This window comes from Microtus oregoni, unplaced genomic scaffold (genome assembly GCF_018167655.1).
Source record: "Microtus oregoni isolate MIOR12 unplaced genomic scaffold, Mior012 000064F_ref0000363, whole genome shotgun sequence".
Classification (NCBI taxonomy): Eukaryota; Metazoa; Chordata; class Mammalia; order Rodentia; family Cricetidae; genus Microtus; species Microtus oregoni.
Genome location: NW_024543874.1, coordinates 6,145,223 through 6,168,869, shown reverse-complemented (window position 1 = coordinate 6,168,869; position 23,647 = coordinate 6,145,223). Strand labels below are relative to the sequence as shown.

General features: G+C 48.6%; 1 protein-coding gene across 2 annotated transcripts in view; it reads right to left on the bottom strand.

Annotated features, from left to right (window-relative positions):
* Positions 1-3,464: 3,464 nt before the first annotated feature.
* The window catches only part of Actr3b (actin related protein 3B), a 98,162-nt gene continuing 77,979 nt past the window's right edge, over positions 3,465-23,647 (bottom strand). For both annotated transcript variants that reach the window (XM_041640660.1, XM_041640661.1), the window contains 3 exons: positions 6,049-6,174; positions 5,370-5,453; positions 3,465-4,315 (listed from right to left, as the gene is read on the bottom strand). In XM_041640660.1, coding sequence (XP_041496594.1) covers positions 4,220-4,315; positions 5,370-5,453; positions 6,049-6,174 — 306 coding nt within the window. In that variant the 3' untranslated portion in view covers positions 3,465-4,219. The remainder of the gene's footprint in view (positions 4,316-5,369; positions 5,454-6,048; positions 6,175-23,647) is intronic.

Sequence of the window (23,647 nt, the reverse complement as noted above, 5' to 3'; positions counted from 1 at the left end):
GAGGTCTAACCAAATTGTTGAGCTACAGGTTCACTGAGAAAGACACCTGACACTGACCTCTGGCCTCCACGGGTGTGCACCCACACAAACATGTCCTTACACCATATATACACACACACAAAATTAATGAAACAAAAATGAATAACTAAAAGGATTTCAACAACAATCTTGTGGCAAGCAGGAGCAGGGAGCTTTAGATGGTTTGGATCCGAGACCAGGTTACAGTGGCCCTCGTTTGGCCAACGTGGGTGCCCAACACTGACATACAGACGCCTTATGCTGGAAGCCTGGAGGAGGCGAATCAAAGCAGCTGCCAGCGGAGCAGAGAAAGGCAGTCACTGTGAGAAACACAAACCACATCATGGGAAGAAGGCCACAGACAAGATGGCTCACACCTGGACTATAAGGTTGGAAGGAAGCTTCCAGGGAGGCACCATGGTTTCAAAACAGTACGCAAATATCCTAGTTTGCTTCTCTGCAGTGACCAGCAGTAACCTGGGGAGGAAGGAGCTTATTTGGCTGACATGACTCCATCACCGACCATCACGGAGGGAAGTCAGGGCAGGAGCGCAAGCAGTAGCAGAGGTAGGAACCACAGAGAGACTGCTAACTTGCTTGTTCTCCTGCCTGCGCTCTGCCAGCTCTCTCATGCAGGCAGCCCAGGTCCATCTGCCCAGGGATGGTGCCACCCACCCGCCTAGGGCTACACGCACCAATATCAATCATCAACCAAGAAAATGACACATAGACACGGGCCAATCTGATTGGAGATGATTCCTTGACTCAAGCTCCCTCTTTCCAGATGACTCCAACTTCTGTCAAGCTGACCCCCTCCCCCCAAAAAAGCACTCATTGGTCCGTGCACAGGATACAGAGAGTGTGGCTGAAGTAGACAGACCAGCCAGGGATTTGTTGCAATAAAACAGCTGGAAGGTGCAGAGAAAACTGTGTCCGGATGAAAGACAACGAAGGATCCCAAACCCTTGAGTGGGAAATTGTGGTTGAGTATCCCTGCAACACAGCAAACAGCACAGGATATCGTAGGCTTCTTCACTGATGAGGGATATGGTCTGCGTGCCCCCCGCCCCAGCATACGTCTGAAACAACCATTATTACACTCTGTTCTATCCTAGCCATAAACACATCCAGCTATGGGAGTTCCAGTTCTCTCCTTCCATAACGGGTGCTGGAGGTCACACCCAGGTTGTCAGGTTGGCGCAATGGCTTTTCCTTGGTGACCTTCTCACGTCAGAGTCTTGCTCCCTGGCTGGCCTGGAGCCCCTTACATAGGCCTTTGGGTCACACTTGGATCTCTGTCCTTAGAAGAGATTAAGGTAATTCCCAGGAGAGGCTCATTACGAAAGCCTGAAGTCTGCCCCACTCAGTGTTGTATGGCTTCCTGAACCCAGATGCAGCCCTCACTCCCACAGTGCTCACCACTGTGGCCATCTACATGAGCAAAATGAGGGCCCTCACCAGAGCTGAACTGATGCCCTTGAACCTCTGAGCTCAGCCGCTAAACAAAGCTCTTTCCTTCGTGAGTAGCCCATCTCACCTGATACTGCACTAATATACCTACAGCACTTAAGTCACACACGCAGACAACACCCTGACTTAAATCATTCTTGGAATTTTTCACGCTCCCTATTCCGGTGTCATTTCAGACTAGCGACACGGCCCATCACACTTGTGAAGTGTGGCAGCAGCAGTAACTGTAACTCAGTCACACATGCCATCGTGAGAGGAGACACCACTCTATGGTGTGCCACGCTGGCAGCATGGCACGATGGTGTTTTACATCCTACCATGTCTGCACAGTGCCCATGTGTGTAGTCAACAGTCTGTTACAAAGCTGGCTTTGTGTTAGATAATTTTGCCCACGCGTAGGCTCATGTGAGTACACGTGAAGAGGCTCAGCTTAGCTAGGAGAGGTACAGTAAACACCCTTGATAAACCGTTCCCAAAGGGCTTACTGGTACACAGCCATACCGTAAGCCACAACACATCTCTGTGTATGAACACTTATCTATTTATATTTGTATATATTGGGTTTTGCTATTGTTTTTAACTTTTGAAAATACTTTAGTGTGTGTGTGTGTGTGTGTGTGTGTGTGTGTGTGTGTGTGTGTGCGCGTGCGCGCGCGCGCACGCGCACGCACGAGCAGACATCCCACAGCACAGAGGCAAAAGTCAGAAGACAAACTCGCCCTCAACTATGGCTGCTGAAACCCAAACCCACACTGCCAGGCTTGCACAACAGAGCGTCTACTCGGTGATCATCTCAGGCCAAGTGAGGGTCTTTGCTGTTTATGTATCCCTGGCTGACATAAAACCCACTGTACAGACCAGGCGGGCCTCAAGCTTGTGACCCTTCTCTCCCTGCCTTGTAAATGCTGAGACTGTAAGCACACAAGTACTGTCATGCTCAGGTGTGATGTGTGCATGTATGTGTGAATATGTGTGTTTGTGCGTGTGTGCACATGTGCACAGACTGATTAGCACATTAGCAAGCAATGCGGATGAAGTGTACATTTACACTTAATAAATATTCATTGAGTACTTAAAAATAATAAAGTACAATTTAGAGTAAGTATAATTACACTATAATAGAAGAGACGGCTCAGCAGGTAAAGTCACTTGCTCAGAGACCAATCCCTGGACTCACACAAAGGTCAAAGGAGAGGACTGACTTTACATGGACTGACCTCCACATGGAACCTTGTGCCCACCCCAATCATGTACACACCATGCACACATACAATAATATTCCTTTAATTATTTATAGTTACTTGAATGTAGTCTCTGCTTATCAGAATTTTTCATTGAACATTCTCAGACGTGGACTGTGAGTGACTAAAAATAAAGGAGGCTACAAAGCTCAGACTTGTTTCCCAATGTAAACAGTAAACCAAATGGTTACAGAGGGAAGTTTTCTGAGAGTGAAACATAGCTCACAATTGGAAGAACTAGAAAAACAACCTTTAAAGTAACAAGGGTTATAGGGAGAGGGGAGCACCCTGCATCTCCTGACCTCCATCTGAGTGAGAAAAAGACTCAGCAGACACCCGAGAAGCACTGAAAACTTTCCTAGGAAGAGGGCCTGGACAGCTCGAGGACGCCCCCACCCACCCAAAACACATCAAGCAGGTTATCCAGCCACTCTGGGGTTAGTGTCATCACTTTTAAGACATTCTACACACACACACACACACACACACACACACACACATACACATACATACATACACATACATATACATACATACACACATACACACACATACATACACATACATATACATACACACACATACACACACATACACACACATACATATACATACACACACACACATACATACATACACACATGTATCGATCCTCAAATCCTCTGCAGACCTGTAACAGAGCCCAAGGATCTGTGAATGGACGGGGAAGCCGGAAGACACCACAAGGAGCAGTTATAAAGATTCTAGCAGCTTTTATTACAACAGTGCGGCTAGCATTTCATCCAACATCAGCAACATTGGCCCGTCTGTCATCTTCTATAAAACAGCCCAGGAAGCTCAGGCACATCTGGAGCAATGCTCACCCAACACTGGTTAGTGTCCAGACTTCACATCACCCCCGATAACATGAGATCGTTTCCCAGCAGGCGTGTGGCATAAAGCCTGCTGCTTTGTTTGCCTATACACACATCGGAACATGCCTCACAGTTAAACACTTTATTACAGAACTCCATGACATCCAGACTTACTCATGCTTGGTGTCAGTCGGTTATACCAAATACCATAAAATACAAAATGATAGGAAATATAAACATGTATTTCAAGTTTATAACATTTTATTTACAAAAATAGGCTGAGAAGGCCAGGGGTCCACCCCACATTCTTTCCTGGAGAAACCGCTTTGCATCACGGTTCCTTTAGTAGTTTCTAAGGTTGCGAGGAACTTCTTCAGAGCTGTACTTTTCAACTAGAAGCTCAGATGGAAAGGAGAGAAAGTGGGAGGGGAAGGGGAAAGGGGGGAGGGCAATGGGAGAGGGGCACAAACAGTAACTGGATAGATGGCTTGACGGGAAGGACTGCAGCCAGCCCCACACACTGATGGTGATAGCACCCTGCTTGCACTGCTATCTACAGGAGCCCGGCTGCTCTGGGTTCTGAAAGGACACTTATTCCCAACACGACACTGTCAGACGATGGCGCCCAGGCAGACACTAGGACATGACTCCAAAGACGGGGTTGTGGCGGCAGATGCTGGGGCCGTACTCCTCATAGTCCTTCTTGGTGTGACAGACCTGGAAGAACTCCGGCTGCAGGAAGAGCAGCAGGAGGGAGAAGATGAGCAGGAGAAGAGAAAACCAGTGAGCAAAGGAGAGGGGCTGGAGATATGGCTCAGTGGTTAAGAGCACTGACTGCTCTTCCAGAGGATCCAGGTTCAATTCCCAGCACCCACATGGCAGCTCACAACTGTCTGAAGATCCAGTTGCAGGGATCTGACACATTCACACCAATGCACATAAAATAAAAAAAAAAGTTAAATAAACCATAAAAATATTAAAAAAAAAAAAAAAAGGAGAGGGGCTGTCCTCATCCAGCAGTCCCTCTGCCAACCACTGGGTGACACTCAGGCAGAAGTTTGTTTCACTTTTAAAAATTCCCTCAGCAGTCCCCAGCACTGGAAAACACCAAATTTACTCAGTTTCCACTTATTGGGATCAATTATTTGTTAACCTGAACTAAAAATAGCTGCTAACAAACTCAAGGGGGAAATATTAATACATTAAAATAATCACTTGGAAAGGATCCAAGAAGGTGCTGGGGTGAGGGCTCAGTTGTATATGCTTGTCATATAAACATGAGAACCTGAGCCCATCCATGCGCCCTAGGGAAAGCAAGGCATGGCAATCTACACCTTCAATCCTCCTGCTGGAGAGACAGACGGGTGGAGACCTCGAGATCCCTGCCAGCCTAGGCTAATTGGTGAGCCAGGTCCTGGAGAGAAAGCTGACTCAAAGAGAAAAGGTGATTGACGAGGATCCAATATTAACCTCTGGCCTCCTCACACAATTTGCACACTCCTGCACACATGTGCACACATGTGCGCACACACAGGAGTAAGCCAGGGTGCTCTAGATTACTTTTAGATTCATGCACACACGTTTATCTGCAACCCACAATTAGCAGGGTGCTTGGGAATGAGATATACAGTTGAACTGATAACTAACATTTTTATATCAAAGAGAATTTAGTCTGTTTAAAGCCATGCAAACGGAATACATGGTGTTTAATTCATAGGCAGTATTTATCCAAACCCGACAGAGACGAGCAAATGACAAGGTAACAGTCATATGAAAAGGGACTTACGGTTGAGGCCAGCATGGAGCCTCCAAACCACACAGCATAGCGCTGCATGTGGTGTGTTATCACCTGCACCTCCACAGGCTTAGGCTGCAAAAGAAAAACTGCATTCAGTCTGCACAGTACATCCTATCGGCCCGTGTGTCAGAAGAAAGACTGCGGGCTGCTCCAGTGACGGCCTCAGCCACACTGCAGTGCCAGCCCCAGGAGACTCAGGAGGAAGTGCTGGTGCCTGACCGAGACCCTCTCTTCTGGTACTAAAACAAACAATTAACTTGACTGACGGCTTTAAACAACCAGATAGCTTATCAAGGTCAATAACAAAGTGAACCCCCCCACACACTACAACAAAATAAACACCGCAACAGCTACCCTCACGGCAGAGGGCTCTTTGCTCTCACTTCCCTAGCAACGCCCATCTCAGGGAGATGCCCTGGTAGCACCCCAGTGTCTGAGAGCCATGATGGGCACAGCCTAGCATGCACGAGTTGTCTCGCCTTAATGGGGACATTCCCTCACCATAAATCCATCTTGCCTCGGTAGCACCCTGGTCGCACAAACACACCCATGCCTGATCTTGCAGAAGAGGGGATGAGTGATCTTAGAGACATCCTCCAATGAACACGGCCATCCAACCTAGCTGCCCCCTAGTGTGGAGGACAGCGGGCCCACACACTGCCCCTACCTTTATCCTGCCCCCACTGAGCTCTTCACTCAGCTTCAACCTGGCGTCCACCACTCTTTTCAAGTCTCTCTGTAGACGACGTCCAAAGTCTCTAAACATCGTGGAGCCTCCAGAAAGAACAACGTTCTGAAAGACAAAAGAAGATGGTGAGCGGCCTTGGGTGAGACCAAGCTGCCTGTGACTGTCCAGTAACTGCTCCCCAGCAGGCCTGCTTGTGTGACTAAGGCTGATGCAGATGTAAGACACTAACCGAAGCACCAGCTCTCCCTTCTCCCAGTCTCGCGGGGCTATCAGTAGCAGCACACCCCTCCCCACGTCTCTGAAGTCTGCAAAGAGTCCACAAGAATTCCTGGCAAGGAACTGTCTGCAAAGATGACTGAGAACAATAGTGATGTGGAGAAGTTGGGACGCTGCAGCTCCTGAGGCGAGTTACCTATCCCAGGCCAGAGTGAGCCCTCTGCAGAGCCATTCCTTGCCCACCTCTGTGCCAAAACTAAGATCCTGTGACTAATGGCTAAAACCCCTTGTAATCTATTAACTTAGAAGATGCCTAGCTTCCACCAAAGCAGAGCCAGACATCAGACAGCATCTGGGGCTATAGAACAGCTCCCCCATCACCCTGCAGCCACCTCTGATGTGCCCACCACTGTACTTTAAACTTGACTGGCCTTGACTGATGGCTTCCTTTGTTCTGTAAAACCATCAAGCTTTATGAAACTGCTTTCATGTTGGAACATGGAATCTGGGGTAACCTATATCTGCACTTCTGAGACATGGTCATTCAAATTGGGCTCCAGTTTTCTGTTTCCTTTAAGATGAGAGCTGTATTTTTTTTTTTCATTTTGAAGGGGAATCAGAGACAGCCTGGCTGCAGAATCTTTCTGAGACATCTTCCTCCTTCCTCAGAGACCTATAAAGAGGGCCTCCACTCCTGCCTCATGAGTCGATTCTCCTCAGAGCTCTACCATGCCAGCTGGGACCTGACTCCTCAGAGTCCCCAACATGTCGGACTGTCTACTGTGTCCCCCTTGACTCCCTCACGTAAGACCTTTCACTAGCCAAGAGCCTTAGGTTGTATGTTGTCCTCATGAGCAGGCCACCAATGCCTCCCTCAACACTTTCCTCCATTGTAAACAGCCAGAAGCACACAGCTACTCATGCCTGCACTGCCCCACCCTGCTCACCCCCGACCCCGGCAGAACCCTCACAAGAGCCAAGAAACCAGGAAAGCTGTGCTAACCAACATTGGCTCTTGACAAATCACTAACATTGATCTTCAACTGTTTTGCCTTAATAACCAACCCCAACCGGGCCTTCTGCTCATACCGGAACCCCTTCAGAAGAGCAGCATGGGAAGAAAGCATATCAAATCACCTGGGGAACATTTTCAAATGAGTGCCCCCCCCCCCGCCCACAGCTCACGAGAACTCCAGCTCTGTCACATGACTACATCAGATGTTTGATGAGTGAGGAAGGGCAAGAATCATTAAACCGTCCGGCAGTTACAATGAAAGATAACAGTTCTATTCTCTCAGGCTACAGAATATTATTTAGGACAATGAAAGCGAAATTGCCCTCATTTAACTTTGTGACAGAAAATATCATTTGAGAAAACTATAAACAAAATAAAAATCATCTTTCAAGGAGCCCTAAGTCCCCAACCTTGCCTCTGGGATGCCTTGTGAGGCTGCATTTCCTCAGCCAGAAACCCCTCCCAAGTTTATGAGGAAGAGATGTCGTACAGGCCTAGGCCAGAGAGCCCAGGTTATGGCAGGTCTGCTCTGCTCACTGCTCTCCCATAGCAGTGAGGGTCTCCCACACCAGCTGAGGCCACAGTGGCTGAGGCAGGATTTGCGGAGCAGGTACTAGAGACAGAGGCAGAAGAGTAGAGTCCTGCGAAGCCACCTCAGATCCGGTCTTCTGCCTTGCGACCTATTCCAGTTCCAACCTGAGTATTTGTAGAAAATTTCCCTCTAATAACCTGCCCATAGCCTTGGGAGAGCCTACAGGAAGCCCTCACTGTTCCAAGAGCTTAGCTGAGGACCTTCAGGGACAACACATGACAGGCCATGACAAGAGTTGAGCCACAAGGCCATGCATGAGAAAGCACAGTTGAGTGGCCACTGCAGTCTCCAGCCAGATGTCTCTGGGAGGGTCCTGGAGGGCGCTTGCAGGTCAGATGTGGAACACTTCTGGGTAGAACTTTCCAGAGCTCTCCAGTAGAAAGAGGTCCTCCAAGGCCATACCCTGACCATCCCTGGAGCTCTCCCCAGTTCTCCCTTCAACAGAGAACTACATTAAACAAGAGGTCCCTTTCTCATGGAGCCCACTTAGTAACAAGGGTGTTGGGCAAAGCAAACCACAAGTGTGCCATCTGGTCCTTGCTTGGGCTTGGTGGAAAGGCACCTGATAGTGGGAGCTCTGAGAGATCAGAGAGTAGGAGAAAGCAGGCAGCTGTTGACGCCTTTCTTAGACAGGGATTCTAGAGCCCTCAGTGCCCAGACTCCTGCCCTACTGAGACAGGGATTCCAGATTCCTCAGTGCCCAGACTCCTGCCCTACTGAGATAGGGATTCTAGAGTCCTCAGCACCTGGACTGCAGCTCTAAGACAGGGATTCTAGAGTCCTCAGCACCCAGACTGCAGCCCTACTAAGCACCAGCCTCCTTCTGGGTGACTGGTTACATCTAGATCCCCAGGTCAGTGTCCTGACCATGCTGTTTTCCTCTGTTGTCATGTGAAGAAACCCTTGGGACAAGGTGTGACTGTCAGAGACCAGACTCAGGGGCACTGCTATGCCAAGCTCAGGGTGGTTTGTCTATGGTATTCATGTCAAGTGTGCCCAGAAGGTTAGACAAGAGGCAGTGTTCGAGAATGAGTGTGTTCTGAGCCAGCTCCTCTCGGACACAGACCTAACCCCGCATAGCTGTTTACTGTTCAGAAGACTTTAAAAGTGGTCTTGGCAATCGTGTCTTAGGAAAAGCCTCAAGCAGTCACTGGCACTTCTCTCATATAGACACAAGTCAATTGTTCCTAGAGCAACAGATGCCAGATCCTGTGCAGTTAAGAATGACCTGAGGGCTGAGGATGGACAGGGATGCAATGTGACTTAAGTGCGTGTTTCTAAGGGTACTCTAGTTTTCTACTCTACCTTCTCTTCTGACCACTTCTTGAAACTTTTCAGACTCCAGTTACCACAGCCCGCCAGAATCCTGGGGCCCTGGACATGTCAGGGGGCCTCATATAGCTTCTGGGGAGCCTGGGCCCTACTGGGCTCTTGCCTGCTCACCTCCATACAAAGGGAAGACAGATCAGTGCCAGGTGCTTCTGTGGCTGTCACAGAAAATTATTATTCCTGCCCATAACAGCCAAAGCAAAGCACTGGACACACAGTGCCCCTCACAAGGACTCCCCTCCCCCAACCCCAAGCCTATATAGGTTTGTCCCTCTAAGAGATAACGAGACAGGTATAAAGCATGCTCACTCTGCTTCCTACCATACCAGACTCTGTAGGAGTGCTCTCATGGGCTCAGTTCTCTTCTGTATGTATCCACCCAAAGCATGTTTGTCATACTAAGCAGGTGAAGGTATGACTGAGGAGGGTCTAAAGAAGAATGTCCCCAGTCCCAGTGTCAGGAAACCATGGCCCCTGGGCAAACACAACCAGCACCAACACAGCAGTCTCACTTCTCACCAGCCCTGCGACTTCCACCACGGAGCCAGCTTCCCTCTTCCCAGGCTGCCAGAAGGCTTAGCACGGTGTGGGATGACAGGCACATACCCACTGCCCTCAGCCTGCTGGCCTCATGCCCCTAACTCTGACTCCTCTAGCTAGCTCCTTCTTTTCTACTGGACAAACTTCCCTGATGGTCTCACACTCCCCAACAGACTCACAGCTAGCAGGGAAAGAAAGGTGTGCATATTCGAGCTAGGCAAACTGAACACAGAAACAGAATTATCTTCATGCAAAATAGGGAGAGGTAAGCAGACAGCTTCACTAAAGAGTCCACAGGCAACGAAGTATGCTGGAACGAGAGAATCAGCCTTCGCCAGGAATGAGCCCCAAAACCAAATGGTCAGTCCTGAAATCATCATAAACATACAAGCAATGCTCAATGGACTGAGCAAGTTGTATTTATACATTTGTGTGTGTATGTGTGTGTGTGTGTGTGTGTATGTATGTATGTGTGTGTAGCAATAACAACTAAAGATAAAGAGGCCATAAATTTGAAAGGGAATGGGGAAGGACCGAGCACAGTATGAGTTGGAGGGAGGAAAAAAGGAAGGGGGGAAATGATACAATTATATTTTAATTTTATAAATGAAAAAAAATTAAAAAAATTAAAAAGAATGTCTAGTCCTCTAACAGAATTCCTTTCTCCCTTCTCTCTGAAAAGCCTCACAGATAAGCACTGTGACAGACGGGACACAGCCTCTTCCTCACCCAGCACTATCTCTGGAAAACTCTATGTACCAACAAACACCTCAGGTGGCCCTTGGGCAAACCCTGGACCAAGGGGAGCACAAGCTGGCTTGAAGAGGGGCTTCCAACCTCTAAATCTAGACATTCTTAAAGGGGCTGGAAGTTTTTGAGAAATGTGAAAATCACATTTTAAGATAGAAGCTAGAGACAAACAGCTTAGAAATAATACTCGCGATCTGATAACAGCATTCATTCCAGGGTCCATGAAAAAGAACTGTGCTTGTTTCTTACATGGAAAAAAAGGGGACGACGGGGCAGGGGAGATGGCACGGGTGGGGGAGAGCACTGGCCACATACGTGTGAGGGCCTGTGTTTGAATCCCTAGAACTCAGGGCAAGATGATGGTGTGTGTGTGTGTGTGTGTGTGTGTGTGTGTGTGTGCGTGCGTGCGTGTGTGTGTGTGTGCATGGGTGTGTGTGTGCGTGTGCGTGCGTGCGTGTGTTCCTCAAATGAGGTGGGAGGCGGAGACAGGAGACTTTCTGAGGATCACGGGGCAGCCATCCTGATTACACAGTGACTAAGAGACAAAGTGGAAGGGGAGGGCCAACACCCAAGGTTGTCCACTGACCAAAAACACACCTGCACTCACACCCACAAATGTCCCCACAAACCGCACAACCACACACACACACACTCACATTCACAGAAGAAAGGAATCTGGGGTTTTTAAGTAAAAGCAAAGTTTATCTTTCACCAGGAAATACATGTGGCACCTTGTAAGTGCCCAGGAGACAGGTATGAGAGCTGTGAAGCCTGGGCTTGCAGGGCAGATGGGACTGTGCATGAAGTCATGCTGTCCTTGGGTATCCAGAGAATGCTGTGGCAGCATGCACAGGGACCCTGCCCACAGTCCCCGAACAAGGGCTGACAGCTCACTGTCACAATGCCTGTTTGCGATCTGAAATTCACATTTCCTCACTGAGAGACATCCCATGAGTACAGTGACCATACTCATACCAGGGAGGTCAGCACAGGCAAAGGCTCAAAGAGGACTAAAAAACAAACAAACAAAAAAACCCACACTGTGTAAACAAAAGCTGAAAACAGCAGCATGAATACAGGCAGGATGCAGGCAGCCTTGGCCATCAGAACGGCTCTCACTGAGGCAGTGAGAAGGTAGATGGGACAGTAAAAAGAGGGGCCATAGGACGGCTATGCACAGAACACATCACGTGTGAACATGTACGAATATGTATAAAAACCTCACAGCAACAGTGATGCTGAGGGAAACGAAGCCCCTGGAAGAAGCAAACAGAAGGATGACAACAGCAATAAGTCACCTGAGAAGCACCAGTCTCTGAGAGCCCACAGGTTGTCCTGACTCCCGCCAAGTCCTCTCAGTTTCCCACCTCGTGAGTGGGTCATCTGAACCTGGCAGCCTGCAGGCTTGTTTGTGAGTAGACTTTGTTAAGGCAGAAAACTTATTAAACACAAAATAGGCTTAAAACACAAGTCAGTTCACACTAAAGGCCCTGGTGCAAGAGTTGATCTTAATACCAAGTCTACCGTCTCCACAGGGCTTACTGGCGGGTGTGTGCATATGGTCTGATAACAACCTCAATAGTCCATCTCCATCACTGAAGGAGGTAAGACTGACCAGTAGGAAACTCTACTAAGTAGTCTGGCCAACACCGCTCTGGCTCAGGGACAGACCGCAACACAGGACATCATCTCAGTGACACCTTACTCCTAGAACGGCCATTCGTTTTTTTCAAGGAAATGTCTTTTCACAGGCTGGGAATGTTACTCAGGGTAGAGAGCTTCCCTTAGTAGGCATAAGGCCCGGAGCTCAACCCCAACAACAACAACAAAATGCCTATTCACAAAATAAATAAATAAATAGATACATTAATAAATAAATAAATAAAATAAAGGCGCTGTTAACAGCTATTTTAGTTCATTTACATACCACATTTGTAGAAAAGGGCAATATTCAGCAGCTAGTTAATGTTAATGTAACAACCTCTCATGTTTTAGAGACTAAGGCATATGCTACATGAATTTGTTACACCATTTTTATCTGAACACATTTGCTATTTAGAAATAACATCAAGTCAGCACGAGTGAGGCACCCTGCGGTGTAGGTGGATCTTTCATGAACATTCCATCAGCCATGTTCCCTCCTACCACCACTTCCTTTGTTTTAACCCCTGATCATGTGTCCTCCTACACACTTCAGGTGTGCCCTCTGCATAGCCGCATCCATGCGCTGTCCCTTTCCTGCCTTGTTACTGTGCCCTTCAACAACTTTTACCACATTTTCCCTCCCAGTCCAAAATCCAGTCCGACTTTTACAACTACTTGTCATGTCTCTGCAATGGATTTCTTAATTATATATAAAAACCAATTCCTAGGCTATAAAATAAATATTTGCCAGAATACTCCTGGATTGCTGTGAGTTCTTGGGTTGCCTCTCAAGGAGGAACACGTTGGGTTCAAAAGGAAGCACTATACAGAAACTATGCGCTGCACACCGCACTGCACAGACTACACAGAGACTACACGCTGCACACCGCACTGCACAGAGACTACGCACTGCACACCGCACTGCACAGACTACACAGAGACTACGCACTGCACACTGCACTGCACAGACTACACAGAGACTACACGCTGCACACCGCACTGCACAGACTACACAGAGACTACGCGCTGCACACCGCACTGCACAGACTACACAGAGACTACGCACTGCACACCGCACTGCACAGACTACACAGAGACTACGCACTGCACACCGCACTGCACAGAGTACACAGAGACTACGCACTGCACACCGCACTGCACAGAGTACACAGAGACTACGCACTGCACACCGCACTGCACAGAGTACACAGAGACTACGCACTGCACACCACACTGCACAGAGTACACAGAGACTACGCACTGCACACCGCACTGCACAGAGTACACAGAGACTACGCGCTGCACACTGCACTGCACAGACTACACAGAGACTATGCACTGCACACTGCACTGCACATAAAATCACCAAGGAGCCTCACTGGGAAAGAGCAAGCTCTCCAGACAAACAGATAAACGATGTGGGGATCCGCGACCTCCACACATTCATCTCACCTACGTCAGACACACAAGCTATCGCCAAACAGACGGCAGGCATAGACACAAGAGCTAACGACAGAGTTTCTAAAACAAGCTAGTGATATAGAAATGTAGATATTTCTAAAGCTTTAAGACCTGAAAATTAAAAAAAAATAAATTAATTAAATATTTAGATAGTACACCAAAAGCAAAAAAGAATAGGCAAAAAAAATATTGAACCTCATGAATTCAACATTTCCATTCTTGTTCAAAATATGTAACTAAGAAAATTAGTCAGGTGGTGATGGCACATGCCGTTAATCCCAGAACTTGGGAGGCAGAGGCAAGTGGATCTCTGTGAGTTCGGGGCCAGCCTGGTCTACAAGAGCTAGTTCCAGGACAGGCTCCAAAACCACAGAGAAACCCTGTCTCAAAAAACCAAAAAAAAAAAAAAAAACTAAGAAAATTAAGACAACCCGCAGACTAGGGAAAAAAATATTTGCAACACACATACTTGACTAGAGATTATAGAAAGAACATTTATAAAACAATAATAAACTAACAGTAAAACAGGTTGAAGATCAATCAGTCACCGTCCCAGGATACTCCTCAGCAGAGTCCCCTTCTGTCACACCCTGGAGTCGGCTCCATAAGCCCACACTTCCTGAGGACACAGAGCCCCATGCTGGCTACTTTTGTGTCAATCTGACACAGACTAGAATCATTTGGAAATAGGAAACCTCACCTGAGAAAATACCCTCCATGCAAACCTACGGTGCATTTTCCTGATTGGTGACTGAGGTGGGAGGGCCCAGCTCACTGTGGGTGGTGCCATCCTGGGCGGCGGCTCTGGGTGCTATGAGAAGGCAGGCTGAGCAAGCCATGGGCAGCGAGCCAGTCAGCAGAGTTCCTCTCTGGCCTTAGCTTCAGTTCCTGGTGATGGAGTATGCCCTGACAGTTGCAAAGTGAAATAATCCCTTTCTTCCCCAAGTTGTTTGTGGTCGTGGTGTTTTATCACACCAACAGAGACCCAACCAAAAGAAGCCCTACACCTGGAGCCCTAGCACTCCCTTCCTCCTTAATTGTCACAGTGGTTCACCCTTCACCCACTGGCCTGCTGCCCCCAACAGCATCATCCACACAGTGCTGTGTCCCCATTCAAGTGCCAGGTAACCCTGCAGTCTCTGAATGATTACCAGAGATAGCATGTCCTCTAAACACCAACGAGGGAATGGACCTCACAGGGCTGGGACAGCTCCTATGCTCCTGCCACCCTCCCCTCTCCACACACACGCACACAGACACACAGACACACACGCACACAGACACACAGACACACATGCACACAGACACACACGCACACACTTCAGTGCCTTCCATACCTTCTACCTTGCCTGGCCAGAGCTCAGCTCCTGCCCTGGACCCTCAACAAATCAGCCTCAACAGAAGGGTCCCCTTCCCCCTTCATCTTCACAATATACAGTCTTCAATAGTCTTAAAGTAAAACTCAACGTACACTCAGCTGCTGAAGTCAAAACAATCTGACTTATTACAGCCACAGCACAGAGTTTCCCCTCTCCTCCACGGGCTTAATTCAGCTAATTCAATTTATAGAAGCATCCTATCAGAGAAGATAACTACAGCTTCTTCTCTGAACTAAATCTGAGCTGAGCCTACACATCTCAAGTTCCCAGCTGCCCCACCTGATCAGAGTCTGTTCCTGGGACCTCGGGACCTCGCATCCCTCTACTGTACCCCCGCTAGTCCACTTTAATTAGTGAGCCTGGGTCCCACTGACAGCAGAGCCAACAGAAACAACCACTCGATATGGATTGCGTGTGAAATTCCTCCCCCGGGGACCTATGTTGAAACACTTGTCCCCAGCCAGTGGCGCTGTTTTTGAAAGGTTGTAGAACTCTTGGAAATTGGGGTCTGGCTGGAAAAAGTGGGTCTCTGGGGAGATGGGCTAGGGTTTATAGCCTGACCCTGCTTCTTTTTCTATCATTGCTATTGGCTGCTGATCTGTGAGAAAGCAGCTGCCACCACACAGGCCCCAAACCACATGCCGACCACCACACCCAACCACCAGGCATTGCCGCCATCACACAGGCCAACCACCACATGCCTACCACCACACCCTACTGCCAGGCATTGCCCCCCCCCACATCACACAGGCCCACTAATACATGCCCACTGCCATAGCTCAACCCCAGGCACCCCTATCACCACACCCCATCCACCGCCAGGCACCCCCCATCACACAGGCACACTGCTGTTACAAAGTCACCCACCACCATCCCTTCCCTGACACTACGGGAACTATGGACTGTATCACCATAAACGGTAAGCCAAGGTAAAGCACTTTAGGCAAAGGGACTAACACACTCAACATGTGCCGGTCACTACGCCACATGCTGTTTGCCCCACATGTCATTCTCAAGGCCTCCTCACTCTCTTTACTTTTAAAGGACCGGTAGAGGGAAGTGAAATGCTGGCCCAAAGGCACACAGCTAGGAAGCTGCAAGCCTGCATAACTCAGAGCTCAAGGACTTGGGAGAAAGGGAACAAACATTTACTTAGAAACTAAATTCCTTCGCCCTGCCCATATTCCTGAATGCCAATACTACTGCATGCCTTTACAAGTAGTCCCTAGTTATAGCAGCCAGCAGACCTCTGACACCACAGACCTTTGGCACCACAGCGTCCCTATGCGGGCCTTGCTCCAAGGAAGCAAGGCTAAGACACTGATGCTCATGCATGGCTACGCTAGTACCCAGTCCAGGCCATCTGCGCCACAGCACCCACTCCTGGCCATGAAGACAGGGAGATGGCGGGAGATGGCGGGAGATGGCGGGAGATGGCGGGAGATGGCGGGAGATGGCGGGAGATGGCGGGAGATGGCGGGAGATGGCGGGAGATGGCGGGAAATGGTGGAGATGGTGGAGATGGTGGAGATGGTGGAGATGGCGGGAGATGGCGGGAGATGGCGGGAGATGGCGGGAGATGGCGGGAGATGGCGGGAGATGGTGGAAATGGTGGAGATGGTGGAGATGGTGGAGATGGTGGAGATGGTGGAGATGGCGGGAGATGGCGGGAGATGGCGGGAGAAGACGGTGGGAGATGGTGCATCCTCAAAGAACTTCCAACAGGAGTCAGACCTCAGAGTGTGGCCCTCTGAGAGAACCTGACAGAAAACAAGAGTTCTTATTAGACAGTCAGCACATCTCATGGGTGCCAGCCCTGGCTGTAACAATCCTCCGAAAAGACATTTTCCTATACCCAGCCACCCCCACAAACCCATTTAACACTGTCACTGAAGATCTCAATGTACTCAAAGGCCCAGTAAGGTGGGAGGGCATCTCAGCCAGCAAGAGCCAGCTCTGCTCCAGTCAGAGTCTGCAATTAAAGCCATTCAACTCGAAAGCATCAGAAACAGAGACTCTCACCCTAAAACATCGCACAGTAGAGAAAACCGTGACCTGAGGATAGAAAAACACCAAACACCCAACCAGGAAAGTGTCAGTATTGAAGCAGGCTGATCGGGGGAGGGGGAGGGAAATGGGAAGCGGTTGCGGGGACGAGGCAGAAATCCTTAATAAATAAATAAATTTAAAAAATAAAAAAAAATAAAAAAAATAAAAACAACGTTTTTGCAGTTTTGATTTGCTAAGTGTTTACAACACCAAGCTAGGTGAACACACATAATAGAGAATATTATATCCGACCTGCTTACACTTCAGGGCAGTAGGAAAAGTTCTGCAATACAGACAATCAGAGACTGCAGAGAGGCTTCTGCTTGCATGGAAGTTTTTGGAATATTTCAAGTCTCCGAACTTGAACATGCATTTTAAATGAGAATAATGACCTTTGCCCCTACAGCGTCTAAACTTCCTATGATGAAGCAGGTTTTTACACCTGATGCTTTAGCCTCCTGTCTCCCTCTGTTGCGCCCCCTGCTCCAGTGGCTCTGGCCCCATGTACAGTGTGTCCCTTTGCTCCATGTGAGGGTGTCAAGTGATCATGAAACCCAATGTCTTGTCTAGATTTTTTTCAAGTGCGATTATGCAATTACCTCCCTGCCAAAAGTCTCCATTTGAAGTTATCTTTGCACACGGAAAGGCCCCATCTCTCTGCTGGTAGAGAATGCCAGGGCACAACATGAGACACACATATAACCTGTCAGCCTCCTGAAGTTTAAGTCAGAAAGGTTTAAAATAAAATCTGTACCACCAGCAAGTTAGTTCACTTGCTGGTCCCTAATATGGACTGGGGTCATAGCTCTCTGAGGGGGGCTGGCCACATATCAGGCACTAAGACCCACCTCCTACCTACTTGAAAAAAGTAACACAATATCAAAAATGATCAGATTGCCTGCTCCTGTTCACATCAATGCATCTCAGGCTTGAGGCATTCCTAATTCAGTTTGACAGGTACATGGCGCCACCTATGAGCCATCATGTGTAACTGCAGGTATAATGTTAGCCACTCATGCAATCCCAGCTACTACAGCAATTCCAACTACTCTGGAGGCTGAAGAAAGAGGATTGAAAGCAAGATCTGCCAGGGCCAAGGGTAAGTTCAAGGCCACCCTTAGCAGCTTAATGGGACCTGGTCTCAAAAAGATTAAGGGGCTGAGAAGGTAGCTCAATAGTACAATACTTGCCTAGCATATACAAGGCCCTAGGTTCAACCCCCAACACAGGCGAAAAGGGGAACACTTGCACACACCGCATGTGGGGCTCCATTGGTTCCATTCCCTGTAGTGAAGGAAAAGCAAACAGAGAGAGACAGACTGTGTCTCCTCTCCTGCAGTGTAGACATCACAGCAGCTCCAGGTTCTACTGCAACTGAAGTGCACAGAGTTTGAGCACACACCTGAGTCACACACAACTGTGACGCCCAACCTGTCCCTGTTGAAATCCAAGCAACTGCTCAGGGCTGCTCTAGGGGCTGTCACCACCAGTGATGACTCGTGCAGGAATTGCCCCTATCTCTTAATTTCCTTCAACTGCATTACTTTGGCCTCTGCACAACTCCTCTCCCAAAGCTAGTTCTGTGGGGAAAGTGCCTCCTGGCAGGCCCAGGGACAGTTATCCGTCCTGCGTTCTCTCTGAGACTCTCTTGGCTTCTAGGGTGATTAATTTTGTGTGTTGACTGGCTACACGACCACACCTGGTGACTGAACCAAACACGAATTCAGGTGCTGCGTGCAGTAAGTGACATGCTGTGGAAGGTGACAACCAGTCAGCTGAAGGCCAGAAGAGCAGTCTGGGGTGTCCCCAGGATGGGACTCTATCCCAACATGCAGTAGCAGTGCCTGCCTGAGTTTCCAGCCTGCTCTACAAATCCAGGCTCGGCAGCTCCACAGCCCATCCTTACGCCCATCCTTACAATACATCTTATAGTGATTTCACTGTGGGGGAGAAGGGAGGAGAGAGTGGAGGGAAGGAAGGAAAGAGAAGAGAAAGAACAGAGACAGGGGAGGGAGGAAGGAAGGGAGGGAGAGAGGGAGGGAGGGAGGGAGGGAGGGAGGAAGAGCCCTTGCTTCTGCTTCTCCGCTTAGGCCACTGCATATCCATTCCAAAATCCTCGGCGACCCTTAGGACACAGAACAAACTCAGTCTAAATCCATGCCATCAGGTCTTGCCTGAGACTCACAGCCAGCACACGGTGGCTCACCCCTCTCCTCCACGCCCCACATGATCTGGCTCTTTGCTCATCTTGGGCTCCTTGCTCACTACCATGTCTACACATCAGGTCCAGGGATGCCAAATCTATTTCCACCCACAACACACTCTACTCCTGGCCCTGCAAACAGATTCTCCTTTTTAAAGATTTATTGTGTTCTTTAGTCATGTGTATTATGTGCACACTCTATGTGTATGTTCATACATATGTGCAGGTGCCTGCAGAGGCCTGCTGAGGGCATTGGAAGCCCTGGAGTTGGGGTGCAAGCTGCTGTGAGCCACCCACTGTGCAGGGTCCTGTGCAAGAGCCGTCTCTCTAGACCCAAATGATTGGTTTTGTTTGGCTCTGCTTTTGCTTTTGTTTTTTTCAAGACAGGTTCTCTATAAAGACCTGACTGTCCTGGAACTTGCTCTGAAAACCATAAACCAGGCCTTGTACTCAAAGATTCGTCTGTCTCTGCCTCCCGAGTGCTGGGATTAAAGGCGTGTGCTACCACCACTTGGCCAAATGGATTATTTTTATTTCTCATCCATGCTGCACCCCCTGTTCTGAGGGGGTCACACCGGCCTACAGGACTCCAGCCTGAGCTGTCCCATAGTGCAGCCCTTAGTCCAAAATTGCTAGCTATACCTGTATCAATTAACATTAAACAAAATTTTAATGCTTTCTTGTTGCAACATGTTTGAAGGATGGAGCCACCACATGTGGCTGGTGGCACTGCCTGGATGCCCAGCTACAGACACATCCACCATGGTGCAAGTAGGGGAATGCTAGCTCCAGGAGCCCCTGGACCATGTCCAACCTGGGCTCCCACAAATCACCATGCTCAATATGCAGTTGGATGCCTGGACCCTGAGTGCCGGTACTGGGGCTGGCAAGTGGCCAACAGACGCTCCTCAGTGGGGCATCATGAGACATCTTCATCCTACCACTGCAATACAAATCCCTCAACTCCGTAAGCCCTGACCAGTTGTTAACATCAGGCTTCCCTTTCCACCAAGACAAAAAGAAATCCTACGGTTTTGGAGTGCAGCAGCAGAAGCATAGTTAAAAGCTGTGGGTCAATAGTACAGAAGTGGGTTTGGAAATTCTGGAACTGTGCAAGCCTGCGACCCTACCCAAATCTAAGCAGCTGCCGTCCTAGCTGCTCACATCTTAGCCTTCAGCCTGGATTTCAGCTGGAAAAGGACAGTGGGCTGGGATGTAGCTCACTTAGTGCAGTGCCCGCCTAGAATGACCCATATCTGATCCCCAGTACTGAAGGACAGGGGAAGAAAAAGGATAAAAACGCCACTGGTAAATATGTTTCCATATTTTCTGTTTCAGCTGTTGAAGATATCAGAACTATTCAACATTAACAAATAGTGTACACCACTCGCTTACTCTGCCCCATGCTGTTCTGATTTAAAAGGCTCTAAGATAACACTACTTAATAATAATTACTACAACAGACCTGACTCAAGCCACTAGTTACAAAAAACCAACTGTGAGCATTATCGAGATGCATTCTCATCTTCTTAACGACAGAACAAACAGGGCACTTACCCAACTTACACTCCAGGGCCAAAGCAGGATGGCAGACATCCTCTTACAGCTATCCCCTCCCACCCCTGCTGCACCCCAGGCTTCAGGAAGGATGAATTCCTTATGCACCCCTAGGTCCCCACTCAATGCTCAGGGTCTTATGCCAGGCCAGCCTCTCCCATACCGGTTCCACAGGCCAGGTCTGACAGGCTCAGAAGACACCTCCTTAAAGCCTGTCTCGATCCCTCTAACTAACTGCAATCTGCTCATTCCTCAATTGCCATAACTGCATGATTCACTTTAATGACATTTAGCTTGTAGCGGTTCCCATTCGTTATTTCAGTATTTTGTGGTTTTTTGATCAATTCCTGAAGACAAGAACACCACCAGAGACATTGAATCTCTTCAAATTTAACAATAAGCCTAGTACCAGCAGACACCCAAGACACCTCACAAACCAGTTCCATGACAGAGCTGTAACTGTAACTGCTCCACCTTCACGCAGAGCAAACAAACTACTAAATACCAGACCATCCAAGAAAGGACCAGCTACTGACAACAGCTGCCAACTTAGCCAAACCCTAGAAATGCTTTTCATACGCAGGTGCCCCGCTCCACTCTAGCCCGGGCCCAGTTGCATGAGGATCTCTGGGGCAGGACGTAAGCTTCTGTTAACACCGAGGTAGACTGTACAAGCGTCCCAACACCTGAACACACGGGAAGCTACGCGAGGTAAGGAGTAAGTTAGTCAGTTAACTTGGCAGGTTTCTGTAATGGACACATACATCAGATCAACCTGGCTATACCTTAAACATACGCAGATTGTATGTCAATACCACCTCAAGGGAGATGAGCAAGTGCTCCACATTTTCACAGCCATCTTTCATTCTTGCCATTTTTGTTCTTCTTGTCTGAGAGCCTGGCCAAGCTGTGGGTCTTCCAGCAATCCAAAGTGAGCCACTTCTTCCTCATTAGATCATAATAAACCTCTGCAGGTCACCAAGATTTTGGCCCTACAGGTCTGGATTACTCACGGAAGGAGAAGGAGCCACACAAGAGGAAAGAGGAAAGAGGAAAGAAACCTCTGGTGCTGAACAGAGTACCACAGAGCTTGCTCCAATCTCCTTCCCAGGAGCTCTCTGTGGTTCCCTTCTTGTGTCCACACCCATTGTCCAGATCAGCGGTGCTCAACCTTCCTGATGCTGCGACCCTTTAATAAACATCTAGCTCCTCCTGTTGTGGTGACCCCCAACCATAACTGTAATTATGCTACTGTTATAAAGCTTAGTGTAAATATCTGTGTTTTCCAGGGGCCTTAGGCAACGCTTGTGAAAGGGTCATTCAACACCCAAAGGAGTCTCCGGCCACAGGCTGGAAACACCTGGCCTAGATAAAGTCCTAAGACTAGAGGGAAGACACATGGGAGGATGAGGTCAGGACCCCAGCTGCCTCGGTCCTGGGAGAGGGCAGCCCTACCCGCCAGGTAATCCATCATGGCCCAGAAAAGATGTGCTCTTTTCCTTTTCCAATCTGGGTTTCCCTGGCCCAGACCATGCTCCCTATCATTCTGGTCCACTGATTGCTGCCTCGGTGTGAAGGGGACCTGGGTTATTGGCAAGAATGGGTCCATCATTGGTCCTGGAGAAGGCAAGCACCTGGGGACAAGAATAAAAGAGAGGCATCCCCTAGAGACCCCTGCAGGTGTTTGGCTGTGCACAGAAAGATATCCCGGTGTGGTACAGATTACTCAGTGTGTTTTCTTACATATTTGATTTAGGTGCTCACATACCTACTATCTGTACATTTAGCCACTGAGAAAGAGGTGGAAGGATAATTTTTATGGCAAGCTTCTGTCCACACTCGGGAGAAGGAGCTAGAAAGGGTCCCAGACTGAGCATGCCCACACAAGAGAAAAGCATGACAGTGAAACATCATTGCTCCAAGATGCTGCTTCCAAAGAACGCTTCCTCCATCCCACACAGGGTAGGTCCATTTGGGCAGAGGACTGACCACTTCCAAATACCCAGGGAGCAGAAGTGCTGCCTCCACATCCTGCAGCTCTCACTGGGCAGTGCCAGTCAAAGCCACAAACCCTAGACACGGCCCTGACTGACTGATGAACTAAACGCACACCTGCACACACAGCCAGCCGGAGAGAAGTCCCACCTACCTCTCAATGGCGTAGAGAGTTCTACAGTTAAGAACTAGAGACTCAACTGTCTATAGCAAGCTGCCTGCTGTTTTTTTTGTAAATAATGTTTTATGGAAGCCAGTCTCTTCTAGCGGTGCCCATATTGTCTATAGCAGCATTGGCAGAATGAAGTAAATGCAACAAAGACCATATGGCTTGTGCAAAGCCAAAAGATTTGCCATCTGGCCCTTTACAGAAAACGCTGGCCAACTCCTGGTTTGAGATTACTGTAAAGAACCCACTCTAGTGGCTGCACCTGGTGGATTAATGCATAGAAAGTGGGCATTTGTAAATCTCAACAGTAAACTTCAATTTACTCCTCACAACCCTGGCTTTCGAAAGAGTCCCTTTCTTAGTGGTTGTAGTAGAAGCTGTGGTGCCCACCAAATACTTCCAGAGAGAACAAAGTGACCCAAGGGCTGCCTATCCTGCAGCAGCAACCAAGAGTGTTAGCTTCCTGAAGGAGTCACAGAGGATGACAAACCCACTGACGTTCCACAATGGACACTGCCATGAGAAAGACAAAAATCTCCACAGCTCAGCCCTGAGGTTTGTTTTCCACGTCAGAATCTGGTCTACATTAATGTCTCAGGAGACGGAGCAGAGGGCAGCCTCATTTGACTTCCCTTTCTCCTGCAGAGAGTTCAGCTCCACGATAAATGACAGAAAGCGT